The 21,253-nt window shown below is 48.7% G+C and overlaps 3 protein-coding genes across 3 annotated transcripts; 2 read left to right on the top strand and 1 right to left on the bottom strand.

Moving 5' to 3' along the window:
• Positions 1-4,994: 4,994 nt before the first annotated feature.
• LOC128724979 (uncharacterized) lies at positions 4,995-8,231 on the top strand. The gene is made up of 5 exons (XM_053818699.1): positions 4,995-5,028; positions 6,028-6,300; positions 6,396-7,480; positions 7,511-8,117; positions 8,185-8,231. The coding sequence occupies exons 1-5, from the start codon at positions 4,995-4,997 to the stop codon at positions 8,229-8,231; spliced, it is 2,046 nt and encodes a 681-aa protein (XP_053674674.1).
• A 2,834-nt stretch (positions 8,232-11,065) lies between these two features.
• LOC128723405 (nicotinamide riboside kinase 1) lies at positions 11,066-12,629 on the top strand. Its single transcript, XM_053817142.1, has 2 exons — positions 11,066-11,135; positions 11,595-12,629. The coding sequence occupies exon 2, from the start codon at positions 11,607-11,609 to the stop codon at positions 12,393-12,395; it is 789 nt and encodes a 262-aa protein (XP_053673117.1). The 5' UTR covers positions 11,066-11,135; positions 11,595-11,606; the 3' UTR covers positions 12,396-12,629.
• A 4,239-nt stretch (positions 12,630-16,868) lies between these two features.
• LOC128726485 (probable serine/threonine-protein kinase kinX) lies at positions 16,869-18,833 on the bottom strand. The gene has a single exon (XM_053820298.1). The coding sequence runs from the start codon at positions 18,831-18,833 to the stop codon at positions 16,869-16,871; it is 1,965 nt and encodes a 654-aa protein (XP_053676273.1).
• Positions 18,834-21,253: the final 2,420 nt, after the last annotated feature.

Here is a 21,253-nt window from a genome sequence, read left to right as displayed (position 1 = left end):
CGCCGGGCCGCGATAACGATCAAAAACGGAAACATTTCATTAGCCTCGAAAGCAAGCCAGAGCCAGAGGCGAAAAAAAAAACACTGCTCGCAAGATGCCGCCCTCGCACGCTCGATTCCACGACCCCGGGGTGGAAAAACGGTGATGAGTTGAACTTTGGCGTCCGTGCCGCGTTTAATGGCCGCACGCCTCCGGGATGTGCGGCTGCAGTGGCATGCCAAAAATCATGTCAATGTAATTGGGCCAAATCGGTTTTCTTTCACCTTTCGGACGTTTTTTTTTTCTTTCCCGGGAGCTTTGGAAGGCTCATCCCGCGCGTAGAGAGCGTGAACGGGAGGGAAAAATATTTGGCTTTGGCAGCCACTTAGCGGACGTTAATTTGCGAAAGAACCAGAAGCATTTGCTGCTGCTCGGTAAAAGCTTCGACGCTGGTAAGGAAAATAAGTGAGGGATTGGGATGCGGAATGGATCGTCGTGCACACTTCGCACGATCATTTTCATAGAGCTTTGCTGTCCTATATTTTGCGCTAGGTGTTTACTTCTTTAAAAAAGAAAAGCATACTGACTGTACATTCGAAAAGAGACAAAATCATACATAACTATGGCTTGAAGATATCTAAATGATGCCTTCAAATATCGTTCTTTAAAACACATTTCTAGCTACACCTCTTATGTTCGTTTCATGCTATGGATGCTGTGAAAGTTTGGGCAATTTTCTACCAAACAAACCTTTTCCCGATCGATCGTAATCCACGCAGCAGGCCCCACAAATCGTTCTTCCGTGTGATTTTACTGCCAGCCATTAGACTTCGGTTTATGAAACAGAACCATCGATTCGATCGCCGTCAACGATTTCATATGCACATTATTATAATGAATCGATCCAAAGACCCCCTAGTGAGTGGTGGGACGTACGATAGCCCTCGATCGAGAACGTCCCCGACAAACTTCGAGAGCTCCAATCTCCAAATGGGGACAGCAAAACACGCTCTCACAATAAATACCGATGCGCGACCGTTTAGCCCACTGTCGAGTGTTTGGGCAAGCCCTTTCTCCTGTACCTTCGATGGGCAAGTGTTTAGATTTCCGCCAAGAGGCAATTGGGAATTTCCTGCCGCATTCTATTGGACTGGCTCAGCTGCCCAACAAAGTGGCAAAATATCAAAAGAGATAAATACCCTGCACCATCGACACGTGCACACCCACACGTATACACACATGGCGGTAGAAAGTGTCTGGGCGGGATGAGTTTTCCAGCGGTGGAAACCTTCGACATCAACTCCAACGCGAAGTGGTGCATCTGCGTGCATTACCGTTGAAAATGAAAGCTCGCGAAAAAAAAGACCGAACCGCCCATCATTAGCGAGTGGGCCATCGGTGGAAATTATTTCGGCGCTCCAAATTATCGGACCATCGCTCGGGAAGGGATGCATTAGCATTAGCGATGCGTTGAAAAGGAAACAACCGATCCGGAGGCGAGCATAATTATTATGATTGCAGTAATCGATTGCCGTTAGGACACTAATTTCACGTGAAAGTGCACTGCCAGATTTTTGGGTATTTTTTGTTGCTTCTTTCACTCAAATTTTCGAAATCGAAACGTAGAAAACGAGCACCTATCTGCTAAGCATCTTGTTGTCTTTTTTCAATACTACAAACATGGTGCTTTTATTCCATTTTTTTCATCATAATATCCCAATGTTGAAGCAATTATTTCTAGAAATGCTGTCAAAATCAGCATAATCACTGTCACTTGTTTTCAGGAGATTGAAATTGTCCAAACTACATAGAAAGATAGAACGCAATAATCTGATCAAACGTACGTGTTGCCCTTTTAATTAAAGCAGCGTTTTAATTGAAATAAACAATACCGTAACAATTGTTTCTACCGGCGACCGGGTAGGGAAATGAATGATGGCATGCGCGCATCTACGTCACAATGAACGAGCTTCTTTCTTCTACGTGAGAGGCATATTCCACAGAAGGTTAAGGTAAAGAGCCGGCGCTTTTCACCGGTGCTTTATTGATCCGGCGTATTTTTATTTTCCTCCCCCGAAACGCACGTGAAAAGGCACCTCAGCCATTAGCTATTTCTTTTCATAATTAACTCCCATCCCCTCGTATGCAGCCAAGGTGCTCGTTTATCTGTCCAACTAGCGAGAAAGAAAAAAAAAGCCTCACATACACCTCGTCCGAGGGTCTCTGATTTTCGGTGCCTGTGAGGGAAAACCATAACGGCACCGCCAGGCCGGCGCAATGATCGCGCGCAGAGAAAGTGATCGCGTCTGACCTCAAATTTAATTTCGATAATGCACCTGCGCGATCGTCCAAATGGCGACCAAACAAACAAAAGAATACAAAAAGCACATACACAAACGCACACGTGCTCACAGACGTCTCACTGCGAAACACGAAGAAATGGGAAAATGCAGACGCACTTGTGGTATGGTCGAGTTGATATGGATTCCTGTTGTGCTGCTTTATTTTGTTAAATTTCAATTATTTTGCCCTCTGCTACATCGGCCCATTAAAACCGTTCCGTCGGGGAGGAAAATCAAAACAATTAATGCGCGTTTAAAAAGCGTCGACCCGCACCGAGCGCCAGCATTAAAACGGAAAACTGCTCGAAGCGGTGGAAAACACACCGATCGAGCGATATACTACGTATCCGACTACGTATCAGGTAGTTGGAGCGACGAGCAAGGTGCAGAAATAAAACCCCAAAATCCACCAAACGCAGCGCACTGCCGGTTTCTTCCGCCGGACATCTGAAGGCGCCACCGGTGGTGCGGGAAAATGAAAAGTTTCATAACGAAATGCAACTACAATGCGTGTCATGTGGCTTGGCTTTGGCTAAAATTCGAAACTCACGCCAGTATCCGTACGGATGTGTTGGGATTTTGGATGGCTTAAACAAAATCAAACGACGCCGTTCGTGGTGACCATTTGGGGATTACTTTCTTCCAATTTACTTCCTGCCCCAGAAAGACTGCACCATCGAAATGAAGAAGGTCTTTTCGGGGTCAGTGTGACAGCGCAGCTCATCCGATAAAGGCTTCGTGTGCCGCGCCAATTATGCACCGGGCGCCAGTCACCTTCCGAATGCATATGCATCCTCTCGTCAAATTAATTGCTCTGTTTCGAGCGGTTTCTGCTACCGGAAAAATTTTATCGCTTTCAAAGTGTTACCCGTAAGCAGCCACAGCGGTCGCTGGGATGCATTTCTTTTCGCCGAATATTTATATCCAACTAGCGGATAAACTAGCGGATTGAAAACCAAAAGAAAGACGGACAATTGAGACATTTAAATCCAAATAATAATTGGTCTACCAAAATACATAAATAATATTGCATCTCATTGTTCGAAAAGGTTTAAATCTTTAATTTTATCAATTCGCATATGAGGATAGATAATGCAACAGAAACGAAGAATATAATTTCTTGATTCTTCAAGCCATTCTTCTTACTTTGTCTTTCTCACCATCAAACAACAAGTACCCAAAGAAAGTTATGTGTGGTGAAACATAATTTAAACAAAACCTATAAACTGAACCAAGCAGCTTGGTTTAGCCTGATAGCAATTGATTTTCAACTATCAAATTGCCATTCACGTCGATGAAACGCGTTTTATTGCATGAAACTCCAGCGTCAAGCGAGACAAATCCACTGAATAATTAGAATTGCTAAGCGGAAACGCTTTGTTCCAGAAATTATCGAAATAAATCAAAGCCTTATCACACGCACGGCGGCTACAAATCGACACAAAACGCGTCCGAATTGAATCCAGTAAGATATATTGCCGGGGGGGGGGGGGGCGATGTTGGAGTTTTTAATAGCCTACCCTAGCTGTTTCAGCTGCAGTGGAATATCTCTCTTTTTCTTTCTTTCGTCTCCTCCCCCTTAGGCGAGGTGTCCGTCGAACATCGAATTTCCCCGCGTGCGTAGCCAAATAATGGGCTCCAACGAAAATCACCGATAGAAAGAACGCCAACGGGGAAAAGCCACCCCACGAAAAGAAGAAAAAAAACATACACACACGCCAAATGAAACAAGCAACCGCTAACGCACACACATCATAAACGCGAAAGCAAATGCACGAACCTCGATCGCGGCGGTGCGATCTTCGACCGAACGGTGTCAAGAAAGTGCCGATCAAGGCGAAGATCGAATACCTAACCCAGCACGCTGGTTTGCGGGACCGAAATGGAATCGAATCGTTGCTCTCTTTCACAACCAAGGGCTGAGTTCGGGCGGTGCATGGCGCCGGAGAAAAACCATCCCCCTGCGTGATCGCTGGAGGCCGCTGGGTGAGGAAAGGGAAGCGCGAAAATGTTTCAAAATTTTGATCACCCCGCCGGGAAAAGTTTATTCATCGGTCAGCACTCGCCCGGGACGGTACCCGGTGCCCTCGGCATACAAACGGAACGGCAAGGCTCATCTGATTCCGCATCCTAGTAGCCTGTGGAGGCTGAGTTTTCCTTCTCGCATTCGTCGTCGGTTATACCGGAAGTCGTGCAGCGAACGGTTCAGTTCGTGTGTTTTAATGTGATTTTCTTTGCCTGAGGTTGAGTTCGCGACACTCAAAGTTTGCAGTAGTGCTCGAAGGAGACTGAAACGGAAAGGAAATAGGGAAAAGTGCGAACGCGACGCGGAAATTGGAATCCTGTCGGTGAAGTGCGAACAGTTTCCGCTGGAAAAAGGGCGAAATTATCAAACTATCACCGGTGAAACGCTCGTGTGCAGCAGACAGCGAAAGGTTTTTCGTGGAAAATTCGAGAAAAAATAAGTAACAAAGAAACGAAATTCAAATAGTGCAAAAACCGGAGCCACCTGCGAATATTCCGTTGGAGTGGAAATTAATTTTCACGTGTGAACAACCGAACCGAACGCGGGAAGCAACCGCAAGTAGAACGAAGGGCGAACTTTCCCTTAAAAAACAGCGATTTTCCGACCATCGTCGAGGGTGCACGTGAATAAAAAAAAAGTCCAGCGTCATGAGGTCCTTTTGGCTGTTGCTACTCGTGGCAGGTAGGTGGAACGTTAGGTGGAAAGTAATTTAAAATGTGTCTCGCGGGTCAGACCAGGGGAACCGTTGCACGTTGCAGACGCCGGTGCTCATTATTTTAAATTACTTCGTTTAGTTTTTTTGTTGCTCCACTCGCGAGATTTTTTCCCCTGCTCAATTTCTCAGCCCGTCGGAACAGGTGTGTTCGCGGTGAGGCGAAAAGGCATATCGAATTAATTCTACCTCGCCAAAAAATAGCGCTATCGAACGCGATTAACGCAATGCGTGCGTGAGATAAATTTCACTTTTCCAATCAGCCAAACGTTCGATCGTTTATTGGTGAAAATGTCTTTTACACGATTGGGTGAAGCGTGTTCGATACAGGTTTGCTCATGCTAGATCGTTGGATAATTCGCTTTCATGCAATCAATGAAAATGTGACTGGCCATTAGGGAAACACAAAGTTAAATACAGCTTTTGGGCTCTTGTGCAAAGTGTTGGGAATATAATTATTCACTCTTTATGGATACAAATATGATAAACACAATTAGTTGCTAATGAAGCCAAAAGTCAAAATAGATGGAGGTTTTTTGCAGAACACATAACATTATTTGATGTAAAGTACATTTAGCAAGTCCTATTAGGATGCACTCAATCGAATAAAAAATTAAATTTAAAAGTAATCTCATCCATCTTCATTATCATTTTTACATTTTTGGTCCGTCTTACCATAGTTCTCACTTCAAGCAGTCAGTTGTAGCTAATAAAAAAAATACTCTGCACATTTTACAAACGCCACATTAAAGTACGCTTTCCTCTCGCTTGTAAGCAATTTCCCAAAATAAAAACGTCTTATCGATAATGTTGATCGATATTATTATTTTCGCTCGATCAATCATCTAACCGGAAAAGCAAATTGAACAAAAAGAAAGCTCAATTATCATTCAAAGCATGATGCATTTGAGGCGAGTTTCCAAACGCAAATTTGAACGCATTAAATCGTATCTTTACAACCACTTCAGCACCGCTCGTCCTGGCCGAGGATAAGCTGAAGAAACCGACGATGGCGGGTTCGCCGTCATTGGGCCCGATGACCTCAAAGCACCCTGCGGATAGCATGGCCAGCCCAAGCATGACCGAGTACAAGAAGACACTGATCCGGAAGCCAAAGCGGTCAAACGGCGAGATTCCGTTGCTCATCATCCGACCGGTGGAGAAGCGGCGTAAGATCTACTTCAAGGAACCGACGGTGAAGATCGCGTCTGGCGGTGTTGCTACGTACGGCACCTATCCTGGTAGGTGGTTCCGTTGTCCTGTAGTCTCTTTTCACCGCTCACGAATACGCCTTCATGGCCTTCTCTTTTTGCAATCCTTTTTCGCATTCCCGTAGAGTTGCATACGAGTGACGGCGAGATGTTCACGCTCGAGCACATGCTGCCCATCCTGAGCCTGGAGGGCATGCTGAAAGGATTCACAACCAAGCACGGACCAAACCACTTCGTGCCATCGCCTCAGTTCAAACCGTCCGACATCCATCACCTGCTGGCACCTCAGAAAACGAAGGAAGAGTACCACCACCAACTGGCACCGTTGAAACCCAGCCAGCTGTTGTCCGTCTCGCATAAACCAGCAGAGGTTGTCCCAGCGCAGGCTCTACCTTCTCCACCACCACCGAACTACGTGCCAGCCGTCCACTCGGAGGATCAACTGCTGAAGCTCGGTCAACCACAACCCTCGTTTTCACCACTGCTCCAGGATAAGCCGTCGTTCGTAAAGCCAGACCAACTACCTCCCAGCTTCAACTTCAAGGTACAGGAAGAGGTCGGTCACTACAAGGTGAACGCAATCCCGCTGTCGAAACCACTGTCTGAGAGTCACCATGGACACTACCACTACCCATCGTCGTCGGCGTCGTCGTCAGGTGGAGGTGCCACAAGCTATGTAGGCAGTCAATCTGGTAAGCCGCAGTCATCGCCGCTGTATCACCACACAAGCGATAAGTGGCAGGAGGTGATGCCCAAGAAGCCACCGGTGTCCGTGTCGACAAGTTTCTACCACCCGAAAACGATCGTAGCCGAGCCGGAGAAGGTGTCCTACGCCCAATCCCAACAGCAACAGACACCAACAGGTGCTTCTCCCCAGCAACCAAGTGGAACCGTCCAAACGCACCTGAGCTATTACTTCCCGAAGGAGGAGACGGTGGTTTCACAAGCACCCCAAACCCACAGCCACAGCCAGCAAACGGCCACGTCCTACAGCAATGTGCAGGCGGGTGAACACCAGTCTGAAGCTGGAACTAACGCTGAGAAGCCCATCCACAAGACGTACAGCTCGCATATCAAGCAGAAGTACCAGAAACAACACCATCAGCAACCGCATGTCTTCATCCAGAAGTACTTCGAGTTCCCGTCCAAGAGCGGCAACCACCAGAAGAACGTAGTGAGTGAGTACCACGGATCACACGGCAATGAGACGGTGGAGTTGCCTCAGCATCAACCTCCACAGCAGCAGTACCAGCATCTCCCGGAACCACAAGCGTACGCTGCACCGCAATATCTGCCTTTGCCACAACCACAAGCTCTACATCAGCCTCAGCACGCACCAGCCATCACGGGACCTAGTCCTCAGACTCTGCACCTGCAACTACACCATCCGGTGCATCATCATCATCCTCCTGGACATCATCACGTGGGTGGACCCGCTCAAAGCTACTGGAAGTTTGGACGTCGCACACAGGATGCTCCGGTGAAACCCGTTGTCGAGCATACGAACGAATCGGATCATCAGCCTGACAGTCATTTGGCCGCGTCCGGGACGGTGTTACGTCAAGTGAAACATCCGGCTCAAGGAACGACGGTTGGACCTAGCAGCACAGAATCGTCGCCACCAGCGGCTTCGGCACAGGACCGCATCGACCAAGGAGCCAATAATAGTACAGCCACCGCCGGCACAGGACTACCCACGAGGACACCGAAGCAGATTCAACATGGTTGCGAGAGGCGTTGCATCCGCAACACGGTAGCTCAGGCTTATGAGCCGGTTTGCGGAACCGATGGTGTGACGTACTCGAACCGGGGAAAACTACGTTGTGCCCGGACCTGCGGAAACGATGGTAAGCGAAATGTTGGACGGTGCGATCGAAAGTGATCTAAACCTCCGTTTGCCTTTCGTCTTTGCAGAGCTCGAGATTCGATCGTATGGTGAGTGTGCCACCCGGAAAGCATAACCCGGACGGTTGACCTCTCGCGGTGCCGTTCCGGTTGCGGTGATCCGCTTCATTTCCGGCTTTCCACGGCCAGCCCAGCCCACCCGGAAATCGTGACGGAAATGGATGCAGCCAAATTATCATCCGGAAACACCTACCATTTAGGCGATAGTACATGTCCCACATCCCGGAACCTGGGTGTTTCGAGGGGGCGATTAGTGATTTACCTATTTATTGGCCCGCCGTCGGGGCCGCCGTTGTTGTGTTGTTACTCTGCAGCCGTAGTACTGTTTGTTTAACTTTCTTTTTTTTTTCTATTTCCCCTCTTATCGTTACGTTTCTGTCTTTTGTTTTAACAATCGCTCTCTAGAGAACCAACCCGACCAATCAACACGTGTCGTAGTTTGTAAGTTTATTTTAGTTTACCCAACCCGAGAGAAGATATACGAACAAATAAAGACAAACTTGGTGATGATCGTTACAATTAAACCTTCTTGTCTGGTGTTTTGGAGAGTGGACAGAAAAGGATTGGAAAGAATAACGGACCAACGCATGATTTCTTGTGGTTCGCTGGCGATCGCTTCCAAACTACGAACCAAATATGGTGAAGTGGACTTTCTTTTGCTATCTGTTATTTGCATGAATGCGCATCGGAAGAGGGAGTGGAAATGCAACAATCGTTTTAGGACATTTCAGCGATACACCCAATAAAACATATAATATTATGTTGATGTAAAAGAAATACATTGACATACCCGTGCAGAGAGGCGGAGGAGAAGTATTGCACTGCAGCTCACCGCAACCATCTAACAAATAATTGCCAATTGCATAGATAATACATAACTCACTATCATTCAGCTATCACTATCAAATTATCACATAATACATAATTCTGCGTAGCAATAAACACACTTCAGCTGCGTTTTCTGATTAATGTCCCGTCGTGAAGCGATCCTCGATCTTCTGATACCAGCAAAAAATATATGCCAATTGCGTAAATCATTCACAAATCACTTAATGATAGCAGCTTAGATTATTGACTCTTGGTTTTATGCATTCTTTATGGATAAAGAGCCTTGATTCACTATTTTTTAACATCCTTTCACACTGCACTCACCAAACACGTGGTTTCTACTACTTCACTAACTGTCACTTAAAATGTAAACAAACGGATTGGTAAGGCTGCACTGCTGGTTGTGTGGGATCACGCATTACCACATGTATCGTTTTTAGATTCATTCAAAGTAATAAAGTAATATTACATATATTTTCAACACAAACCATGATTCACACAAATTGCGATATGATCTCCATTTTTTAGTACAAAAAACCTTCTAGCGTAGTGAATCTGAAATATCCTAGTACACACTACCATGCTTAATCAGAACTGTCAAAAGTGAAGAGCGTGAAAAAATTCCCCCAGTGATTTTAAAAAATTAAAAAATTTGAAATTGAGCTCATAAAATTAAATAAATAAAAACCAGTTAGTGATCTTTGCGCTGACATTACAGTAGCTACAGAGACTACTAGAGTAACGTTGCAGATGTTTTTTAATGTTTGTTGTTGCCGGAGTCGTTTTTTCGGTATCATAGAATGCATGATAAACTACATATTATTTATGTGTATCTTCAGTAAGAATTGAATTATAGTAGTTCAGTAAAAACATGTTAACATATTTTTAAAATTAAAATTACAAAGTACAGTACCCCTGACTTCACAAGGAAGAAGAAACAAAACATTATTTTTCTCTTTCGCACATGGTGCCGGCTGATCAAACGCGCGTGACATTTGTAATGTCAAGGAATATGTGCGAATGCCTGTGCAGGTGATTGTTTTGGACGCTAACGCAAGCAAAGAACTCCGTAAAAATTTAAATTAAAAAATGTAAAAATACATTTCAGGCCTGTTTGATAAGTTTGTAACATAATAGCCAGTCAAGAAAAAAAATTCAACGTGTATGCTACTTTTCAACTAACAACTAAGGTCGATGAAAACATCCGCAACGGAATGATATTGTTTCTTATTGTTTTATTTTAGCAACATTATTGTGATTGTTTCATCACTGACGACTCTGGACCGCTGTAGCGGAACCACAGTCAACGAATTCCTAACTCCCAGCGGCAAAAAGAAGACGAAATAAAAGAGAGTGCGTTCTTGCGTAGCACAGCGATAAGATCAAGTGAGTTCTCGTGACGTTGAAATGCACGCTGTCGGTAGCTATCGGTAACGATTTATTTTCGTACACTTGCAGTGAATGGCATCGAATGCAAAGCTAGGAAAGCTGATTTTAGGGGCAACATTCAGCGTGTTTTTCTACTACGTGTTCTGGGTGGCTGTCCTCCCGTTCATGGTGATCGATGCTAGAGACGGTATGGAAAATGTCTTGTGCAAACAAACGAGCAAAAAACCCAAGTCGCAATGACCGCGAACGCGTTCGTGTGTGAGACGCACAGCATCTCAATTGATGGGCATTAGAAGCGCGTGGTTGTCGTCGTGCCGAAACACCTCTAATTGGTCGCTAACGGGCGAACGAGGAGGGGAAAAAAGCACACAAAACTCCGTCAATAATCTTGAGGGATCGCTTGCGTTTGAAGCAGGGCAACTCGTAGCGTGAAGCAAAGCGAACCGTATCCTCTCCCGTCTTGGCTGCCCTTGCGCAAAACGATAGCGATCTAATTGGTTCTATTGCCATGCAAGAATTGACCTTTGCGTGACGCACACCGCAAGTGCTGTGATCTGCTTCAATTGATCTCCCGTTTTTCTCTGTACAGAACGTTGGATTTATTCGCTGTTTCCACCGATGAGACTTGCATTTCTCGTTCCTGCTCTGTTCGGCGTGGTACTGCTCGGTGGATTGTCGGCATTTTCCGCGTACAATTTGCGAGAGCATCTTTGCGCTCGGTTCATCCGGCAACCGTAATTCAGGTGAGTGAGCTCCGTCATATCACTAGGCATCGGTCATTGCATAGATAAACGGTCGTAAAGCGTGCAAACGATCATTTATCTGGGGGCTTAAATCTTGATGCACTGTAAATAAAGCAACCATCGCGGTACAGTGATGTCATAACAAGCAATAGATTTAAGCTCCACCGAAGAAGATAAGGGTTTCACTTGACTCGAGCGAGCGTCGTACTCGTGCATATGTTGGTGAGTTGCGGTTTTGTTGTTGTTGCTGCTACTGCCGCGCGAGGGAAAATGATTATGAACTGTAATCATATTCTCGTGTTTTGTGTTGATCACGCGTCATATGCCGACAGATCGGTCTTATCGCGCTGTTTCTAACGATTCCCCTGCGACGATGATGCACCTCGTCTCGCTCAGTACTAAACTACCCATCAACGGGACCGGCGTTTCATTCAAACGTGTGCCTGCATTTCCTTCCAGCGCCGCTGCATCATGGAAACGTGGCTCGTGATCGGCATATCGGGCGTCACGAACGGTGGCAAGACGACACTCGCCAAGTCGCTTGAGGCGTACTTCACCGCGCACCAGAACAAGGTGTTCTTCAAGGATAACCTCACGCTGAACAAGGTGGTGGCATTATGCCAGGACGACTACTTTCTGCCGGTGGATAACCCCAAGCACGAGGTGATCAAAAAGCTTAACCACATCAACTGGGAGATTATGAGCTCGCTCGACATGGATCGGATGTGCCAGGACATCATGAAGGTGTTGGGCCACAAGTTTATCCTGTACAACTGCCAGCAGCTCGGGCAGAGCGAGGACGAGAGCCAGATGGGCGAGCAGGTGGAACCGATGGATGCGTACAATCTCTTCTCCGATCACTTCCTCAGCAACTTTCTCACCAAATACGACGAAAATGGCACTGGCCGAACAACGAACCTCATCAAGAAATCAAAGAACGAATCGTACCAAAATATGAACATCAAAATCAACGTCCTGCTGCTCGAGGGTTTTCTCATATTCAATCACAACTTTACGAGGGACCTGTGCAACATCAAGTTCCACATCCACCTGCCGTACGAACGGTGCTACGCCCGGCGTTTGCAGCGGGTGTACGATCCACCCGATGTGGTCGGATACTTCGAGATGTGCGTGTGGCCGATGTACGAAAAGCACTACCGGGAGTTTAAGGGTCGCAAGGACATCTACGTGCTGAACGGCGAGATACCCTCGGAGAGCATCTTCAATTACGTGTTAAACTGCGTAAAAGACTTGCTATAAGTGGGCGGAATGGGCCGGGTTTTGAGTAACCTCTAGAATTAGGGACACACCAGTACAAGCGCTATGTAAACGATTCCACTAACGGGTTGACGAGTTCCTTACATTTAAGCTGGCTAGTTAGGACGTAGGTCTGTAAAAAGGTAACATATTTCTTACGCTAGGCGTTGTGGATGAACGATGTAAGGTGATCGAATGAATCAAATGTACGTCGTAAAGTTTACACACTTTCGTATGTTTGTACAGACGTGTTAAAACCGTTCGCCTTTCTCGACGCATCCGAATCACCCATGGACCATGTCTCTTTCTTTCTCTTTGAGTCGCTCGAACCTATCAAGATATTGGCATCACTTATCGTGTGGTGAAGGTTTGCGACGCGGGTTTCACGAATAAGATATGCAAATAACTTTCTTTCTCATTTACCGTACGTTATCGAATGGTTTCAGGGTAAAGCAACAAGGTGAAACAACCCCCAGGCAGTTCAAATAGGCGCCGCTTGATTTCGTTTTGTGAATCTTTTTTCTTCTTTCGTTGATTTGTATGATTTGGAGCCGCCGTATTTGTGCTCGAGCCGTTTTATCGTTTCGCCAATCGTTTTCACCAATTGCGTATCCGGTCTCGTACATCGAATCTTTTCGATTGATATGATACGTTGCGCTGTAGAACCGGTTTTCGGTGCCGAAAAGGCAGAAAATGAACCTTTGAGCAGGAAGCAAGACGGTGCACAGCTAAATCGTAGCCTGTGCTAGCATTGTAAAGCGCAAAATGCACCGCACGAGCATCTCCCTGTAAGCTAAAGCACTCTTAGCCCGATTTGCATTTGCCCTTTCGCTGTTTCTCGGTGGGATGTTTTTTTTTCTCACACCCAAATCACTCCGAGCAAGGTGAAAGAACTTAAAAATAGCCTAACCGGATTCGATCAAGCGACGATCCTGACCCGCGCCGTAAATGACGGACGGCGTGGATCGAAAGTAGAAATGAAATCGAAAGCAAAACCCGGGCCCTACCGAAATTCGGGATACGGCTCGAGCAGGCGAACATGTTTAATTCATGCGTGAAGAAACCCCCGAAATGGCATCATCCGGAGACGGGTCGGGTGCGCGCTCGGAAATTCGAAATGCGATCAACGTTGCGCCCGGATGAGGCGATCCGGCGTCCGGACACAAACTTTCCAAACAGGGTTAAAGAGCGTTAACCTTCGCGCAACTTTCGTGGCAAAAAAACCCCTCGCGGGAAGAAGGAAACGCCAACGATCATTGCATTGGCGGACTATGCAGATATGGGTTTAAATTAATTATCACTTCTTCCAATCTCGGATGCTGGGGCCGCCAGTCCGTCAGCAATTAAAATCCGCGCCTGCGGGCGTGCGCGAACTCTCGCAGAACGACGTGCAGCTTGATTGACAAGCGTAATAAAAAATCTCGTTTCTAGATCTCGCCACATTCGCAGTAAGCGGCGCCCATTTGCCCGAGTTGCTAGGCAACCGCTGCGTTCTGCACCAACAGCATAACTGCCCACATAAATCTCGCTCCCTGCGTTCTCGGCTTGTCCTTCCCGAGGGAAGAAAGGCGCAATGGTTTGTGCTGGGTTTTTCCTGCGCCACACCTTCTTCGGTTGTGTGCGTTTTGTGACACGTGTCTCAGCAACACCTTCCTGCGGGTTGGCGCGACATGAACCGAGCAGAATGTTCTAGCGTCTAGAGCACGCTGCTAATCATCGGTCCCGAGAGAAACCCTCTTCTTCATAATCTGCCCGCTCGAGGACTCGCCGGGTTCGAAGTTAACGATCCACCGGCCAAAGAAGGCACTTCGAAGAGGAAAAACCACTGACGAGCCCCCGCGGGCCCGCCAACAACGCTCGTTCGCAGGTTCATTAACTTGCTCCTATAAATCTTTGCAAAAATCCCACCCCAACCCTGCTGAGCGGCCCAGCCCCGGTGCCGGTTCTCGGGGCCAATTACACTATTATGTGATCGCTCGTGCGGTCTCGGCCCAAAAGGGAGACGACCAGAGGTGCATGCATCGCAACCGGACCGCTGTCTAAACACGGTCTCGACCATCTAAGGCGCACTCCTGGCTGGAGTGGGTTTGTGTTCTTTTTCTTTCAATTTTTCGCAAAACGATTACCCACCATCGGGAAGGGCGCTCCTAACGCTGGCAGGTCGTGAGGTCATTGCCGAGCCGGCAGGATGGCGGAGATATTGAAGATATAATTTACAACCCGATGCCCGAGCGATGGCGCGGCTGAAACCAAACCTGTCCGGGCCGCACGGAATCGGCATCCGGCCTGGCCGGGCGGACGATAGACGGACGATGGCAATTTGCGGATTGGAAAGCGCAGAACGCGCGAGGAGAAAGAACGGCGGACAAGCCAAACGAGGGGTTCGAAACGAAACAAAAAAAAAGGATACGGATGATTATTTATGCCGATGTCGATGTTTCTTCCCCTTGGGTTTTACTTTGCGGCGATCTTTGGACCCGATCGTTGGATCTTAGGGACCTTAGGGAGCACTGGGATGGCGAAATGGGATACACGCCGCAATGGCAATATCTGTCATTCTGGGCGTAAAATGTGCGCCAATAAATATGAACCGTGCCGGGTGGCTTGTAAGTTTGTATGTCAGTCCTTCGAGAGGGCAACCAAACCCCGGGGTAATCTCATCCGTGGGCTGGTTTCCGTTTTGGAACATGAAAGTGTTTTTCAAAGGCATCAGATTCGACACATTACATGACACAGGCAGCTGGAAAAATGGCGGCTCGCAGGATGCAGAGAGAAAATTGCCAATAATTGTAGAGTCCTTACGATCATTGAAGGTACGATGATCAAGGGCATTGATTATGATCTCACACAAGTCTAATGTTCCAATAGGACTAGCTTTTCTTCCAATAAAATCATCCTGATATTGCTATACATTATAAGCTCCGTGTAATGCATTATACAAAATCTGTGCCAAAATAGGAAACATCATTTATCTCAATCAAAAAAGGTCTTTCAAATGCTCTTATATTGTGAATCGTTTTGAGTATACGGAGGCTTAGTAATGGTTTATGAATATTATCTATCTAGATACTTTATCTAGCCAATAAGATCCCTTATTTAAACAAAATCAATCATGATTATTACAGCATTTTTCCCCGTAATTTAAAAGCATAAGTAAACTTTTCGCTCAAGCCACCCTTGAACGGTCCCATCGGGCCTCCGCGAAGGGCACTTTCGTTGCGCTTGAACTTGACCTTGACTCGGGGTGCGATCGCTTGCACCATTGCCGCCGGTCATGCGCAAGCAGAAGCACCAAGCCGCTGAACCGAGACGCGATTCCTCAAAGAGCTGCAACCCTGCGTCCATTGTGCTATCGGCCAGGTGCCAACCAGCGATCGCAGGAACGACACGATGCTGGAATTTCAACCCGGACTCCATATCCGAGAGCTCGTGAATACCATGAAGAACCTCTGGAAAGGAGGGAATCAATTTATTGGACCCCAACCACTTGGCGATCGTGCTGTTTGCCGTGGAATCGCCATCGTAATGGGCAGTTTGTGCGGCCGTAGATGGAAATGGCGACGTGAAAATTCCATCCGCCAGCGGCAGTCAACGGCAACTCTGCAACCGCCATGAGTGCAATTATCCACCGTTCCGCTTTGGGGCCACAATTTCTAAGATCGTGCCGGGGATAAATTAGATTCGTGGCCAGTGTTCTGGAACCGCGAAATCCGGACGATCAACCTACGAAGGAAGCACGTTCCAGCATGGAAGATGAAAAAACAAAACGAAAAGCCATTCAGTTTCTGGATTTTGTAGACATTTTATTGATTTTTTTTCGCATTTTCCCCTTCGTATGTGTGTGTAAATCTATGTACCTTAGCTGGCACACAACACTGCATTGCATGCGCGCGATCGCGCCCTTGTTATGCAATGTTGCATGCCCAGAACAATGATCTCGATCTTTCTCTCTCTCTCTCTCTCTCTGTCTCTCCCTGTCCGTTTTCTCTCGCTCGTCCTCTAGGGGACGGGCCTTCACGGCCTACTAGTGCTACTCCTACAGGTCACACCTTCCCGCATCTGCCCGCTAGCTAGCCCTTCGGTCCCTTCGTGCTTGTGTGCTTTCTCGCGCCGAGAATCACATTGCAATAAATTAGATGGCGAAAAGCGATTTTAAAATAAAGGCACAAAAAATAAAGGCAAAGTTTCCCACTCTCGGCTCGGCTTTTCCCGCATTTGTGTTGCGTTAAATAAATAAGTTTGGACAAATGCCGGGTCAACGGGCCGAAGGAATCCGTTCCCTTCGGGCGCCTTCTGCGACCGAGCCTACAAAATGGCGATGGAGCTGGAGCGTGGGACTTCGATGCATTTCCGTTTCCGTTTCCTGCTGATGATGAAGAAGCAAAAGGGAGCTACGGGTAGCTGCGGGAAGGCGGACATTTCGCGGTCGGCTCCTTCAGCAAAAGAAAGGAACTCAACCCCCCGAAAGAAAGCCACCTAGGCGGCTGGCGTCTCCTGGGGTGTTTCTTGCGGCGCCTCAGCTGGTGCTACTACATCCGATTGGCTCGCAGGAGCGGCCGTGCTTGGTCGGAAGAAGTTCTGCACACCCTGCACGATGTTCTGGATTGGGTTAGGCTGGGGCTGAGGCTGTTGCTGCTCGGAGTTGGTAGCCGGCCGGTTGAACACGGATCCGACGGCATTCTGCACCTGCTGGATGATGTTAGGGCGCGTAGTTGACTCCGATTCGGCGTTGGCATTGGCCGCATTCGGGTTGAAGAAGTTCTGCACACCTTGAGCGAGCTGCTGGACCAGATTAGGGGCGGTCGTGGTTGGGGCAGCGGCTGACTCATCCTGAGCCACAGCAGGCGCTTCAGCGCCCTCTGCTGGTGGGTTGGCCGAAGGACGGTTCAGGACCTGACCGAGAGGCGTGTTCTGGATGAAGTTGTTCACGGGTTGGATGATCTGCTGCAGCAGATTGGGACGCGTGGTGGAGCTGCCCGTTTCCTGGCGCACTTCATTGCCACGCAGAGCCTGATGTGGTTCGGCTTCGACATCCTTTACCGGGACGAGATCTTCAGCGATCGGGACGGACTTGACGACACCAGCCTCTGGTTCCTCGACGGCGACCGGAACTTCCTGCTTCTCGACGTTCTCGACCACTTCCGGTACCAGGACGCTCTTGACAGCCGGGACGACGGCTTCCTGTTCAACGGCGACGGGAGCAACGACAGGTTTGTCCTCAGCCGGGACGACTACGACGCCAGGTTCGTTGACGGCTTCCACAGGAGAAGCTTGACGGAGGGACTCAACCGGAGCAACTACCTTCTCTTCGACGGCTTCGACGACCTTCTCGGGTTCAGACACGGCAACAACGGCGACAGCGGGCTGCTCCACCGGCACAACAGGGGCCACCGAACGTAGGGACTCAACCGGAGCAACAACCTTCTCCTCAACAGGCACCTCAGGAACTACCGGCTCAACAACGACCTGTTCAGCACCTACCTCTGGCACAACAGCAACCGAACGCAGCGACTCAACCGGGGCGACTTCCTTCTCAACAACGGCGACCTTCTCCTCAACGGCAACCTCGGGAGTAGCGACAACCTTAACAGCCTCAACTTCCACTGGCAACACCGACTTGACCTGAGGCACGACGGCTTCCTGCTCAACCTGGACGGCAGCTGGCTGTTCCTGCGACACAACGACGGCGACGGGTTCGGCCACCTCAACGGCTGGTTCTACGGACTTGAGTGACTCAACTGGCGCAACCTCAGTCTCCTTCACGGCCTGGACAGGCGCCACCGGCTCAGCAACCTTCTCTTCAGCCTTCTCAAGGATCACCTCAGCGACGGTCTTGACAGCGGGCACGACAGCGACGACTTGTTCCTGTTCCGGTTGCTTCTCGGTCTCCTGGGCAGCCACGACGACAGCTACAGGCTCAGCTACCTCAGCCACCGGAGCTACACTACGCAGTGACTCGACAGGCTCGACCACCTGGACGGCTTCCTGCACGGGTTCGGCGCTCTCAAACACGGCCACAACTGCTGGTTCCGGTACATCCGGCACGAGTTCCACAGTGCGGAGTGACTCTACCGGCTCAACTACCTTCTGTTCGGCCTGTTTCGGTTGCTGTTCGACGGTTTCAACCACCTGTTCGACGACCTTCATAACCTCAGCCTCAGGTACAGTGGCATCAGCTACGACCTCAGCCACCTCCACGCCAACAGGCTCAGCCACCGTCAGCTGACCTGCGACAGGTTCAACTGCCTGTTCCGCTACGGCCACGGACTCCTCAACCGCTACCGGGACTTCGGCGCGTTTCAGCTCCACCGCCACGGGTTCCACCTGTTCAACGGCCGGAACTACCGCTGGCTCATCCTCGCGGCCAACGCGCGTCAACGAAGCACTTAGCACACCGCCGACGGCACAGGCCAGCGCACAGATCAGCAAAAGCTGCCGCATTTTCTCGCCTCTTCGATCTCACGCGCGTTCGCTCGCTTTCTCGCTTGATCGATGGACAGTTCGGGTGATCACCACGCGCAAATTTCACACAGCACCAGACCACCACCACCAAGAACAACAACAATGGGTTCGAATTTCGATCGCAGAGTCCTCAGGTGTTCCCGTTTGGCCTACGGGATGCTGTCGCTGCTGCTGCTGCTGCTACTGCTGCTGCTGCTACTACTGCTGCTCTTGCTCTGCGGACGGAGGGCGATCTGCACCTGGCCAATTAATGTCTCCGACTGAATGTAAAATGAGAAAGAAGCTCGGTTTTATACGGCCGGCGCTCTCCTGGTGGCGATCGTGTTCGTCGTCGCCAACACGCCAGCCGATGACCCGTTAGCCCGGTCTCCTGTCCTGTCCTCTTTCCTGAGACCCCTGGAAACCCCTGCGTCTTATGTTGCCCACTGATCGATCCTCTTCTCGGTCCATTTTCCAAACCCACCCCCGGGTAGCCCATGGGTCGTTCCTTCGGCGTTCGGAGCTTTCTGGCGTAGTGCGTCCGCACACGCGTGCGTGTGTGTGTGTGTGGGTCGGAAGCGGCTTTCCGTCTGTCTTCCACTGACCACTCGTGTCCCTCCTCAACAGGGTGACTCCTTATCGCTTGACAGGGACGACGGAGCTTTATGCGCTGCGAGTGTGGACGAGCGAACGCAACGAGAAAGTACACGCACAGGCACGGATAAAGGTAACGAGAGAGAGAGAGAGAAAGAGAGAGAGAGAGAGAGAGAGAGAGAGAGAGAGAGAGAGAGAGAAAGAGAGCGTCAAAGGGCACGCCAAAAGAAAGAGAAAGAAACCAGCAAGCATCCGGTGGTGGTGGATGCCGAGGGTACGTTGAAAAGAAAAGAGCAGAAAGACTTCAGCGCACACGATCGCGCTCGCGAGGATCGCCCGCGAGTGTCATGTTTCCTCGATGCCTTTCCCGAGATCGGGCGCAGGACATTGTGCGGGCGCTGCACAATCATAAATTAGCGATTGGAAATGGCTGTTGCGCGCGTGTGGAAAATCGCTACAGCAATGGAGGACGGGTTGAACCGCGGGATGGTTAGAACCGCTCCAGAAGCCTGTGCCAACTGGGAGGACATCGATTGATCGCGATCGCGATGCAGCTTTAGCGAGTTCTTTTTCATGCGGGCATGAAGGGATGGAGAAAATTGTTAGCTGCGTGAAGTGAGCGTAAATGTGCGTTTGCGGTGGTTGGTGCGATTTAAAAGATAGCCTTTTTCGAAACGTTGCGTTAGAATGATCAATCTTTTGCAGCCATAGATGGGCATGTGTTTTAGAGATTGATCTTTCTATGATTTTTAGGGTGAAATAATGCTGATTTAGGCAAATCAATGAGTATTAGGAGTGTGAGCGTGATCATATTTATGATACTTTTTGTTTCCGAATGTGGCATTTTAATCATTGTTGAATTGAAAACTACGATCAGCTGCATGCTTGAGGAAATAACTTTTCATATTAATCTTAAATAAACATCAGTTATCTGTGCCCAGCAAAATTTATTTTTCTTCGCAATACATCTACCAAGAAAATAGTTATAACTGGGAAAGTACCACTGAAGCCACAAATTCATTTATATGCGATAAAAACACTACAACCGCAAATGCCGGTATTAATTAAATTGCAAAAAAAATACAACTACGGCTCTACTTTCCAGGGCATCCCGCTTCCAGGGCGAGTATTTGAGGGCGCTGAATCCGAACATAAAGCAATAAAAAGACGCGAAATTTCACTCCATTATACAGCCCCACCTAACCCCATGTGCCCGAAATGTGGCTGTTGTTTTTTTTTATTATTTCTAAGCGTGTTGTCGTTGCTATTTTTCCTGTTCCGTATTTTATTTTGTTGTTTTTGCGCCGCATCTCCAAGCATATCAATCAACTTTACGGAACGTGCGGCCTCGCGGTCACAGGATTATAGCAGGCGTTGTAAAGCGCCCGATCGCGTTGGGGTGAAATCTCACTTCCTGCCACTTCCACTGGAGCCATAGAAAATGGCCCCCACGAGATATCACGACGCGTATAGAACGAGAAGCTTAAGTTTTTTCCTTCTCGACAGTTCTCTCGCATCTCGCCCGATAAGCTGCGCAAGCAAAAGCTGGACCGGCTCGCGCGATCTGCCGTTATATCGAGCCCTCGTCCTGAGCAGTCGCCCTGTTCGCAGCCAAATTAGTCCACCACTGGACCCCATCGGGATAGGGAAGGGAAAACCGGGCGCCCTGTGACCGTGGCCCTGCGAGCGGGCCGTGGAATAAATTACCGCCACCACCGGCAGGACCGTTGTCGCCGTTGACGCCCAGGTTTGGGAGCTGGTCAGAGCGGTTAACGGGACTTCATGATCAATAAAATTTCTCCCAACGCGCGCCCGAGCTCGATCCT

Source organism: Anopheles nili, chromosome 3 (genome assembly GCF_943737925.1).
Source record: "Anopheles nili chromosome 3, idAnoNiliSN_F5_01, whole genome shotgun sequence".
Taxonomy (NCBI): domain Eukaryota; kingdom Metazoa; phylum Arthropoda; class Insecta; order Diptera; family Culicidae; genus Anopheles; species Anopheles nili.
This window is presented reverse-complemented; position numbering and strand designations above follow the sequence as displayed.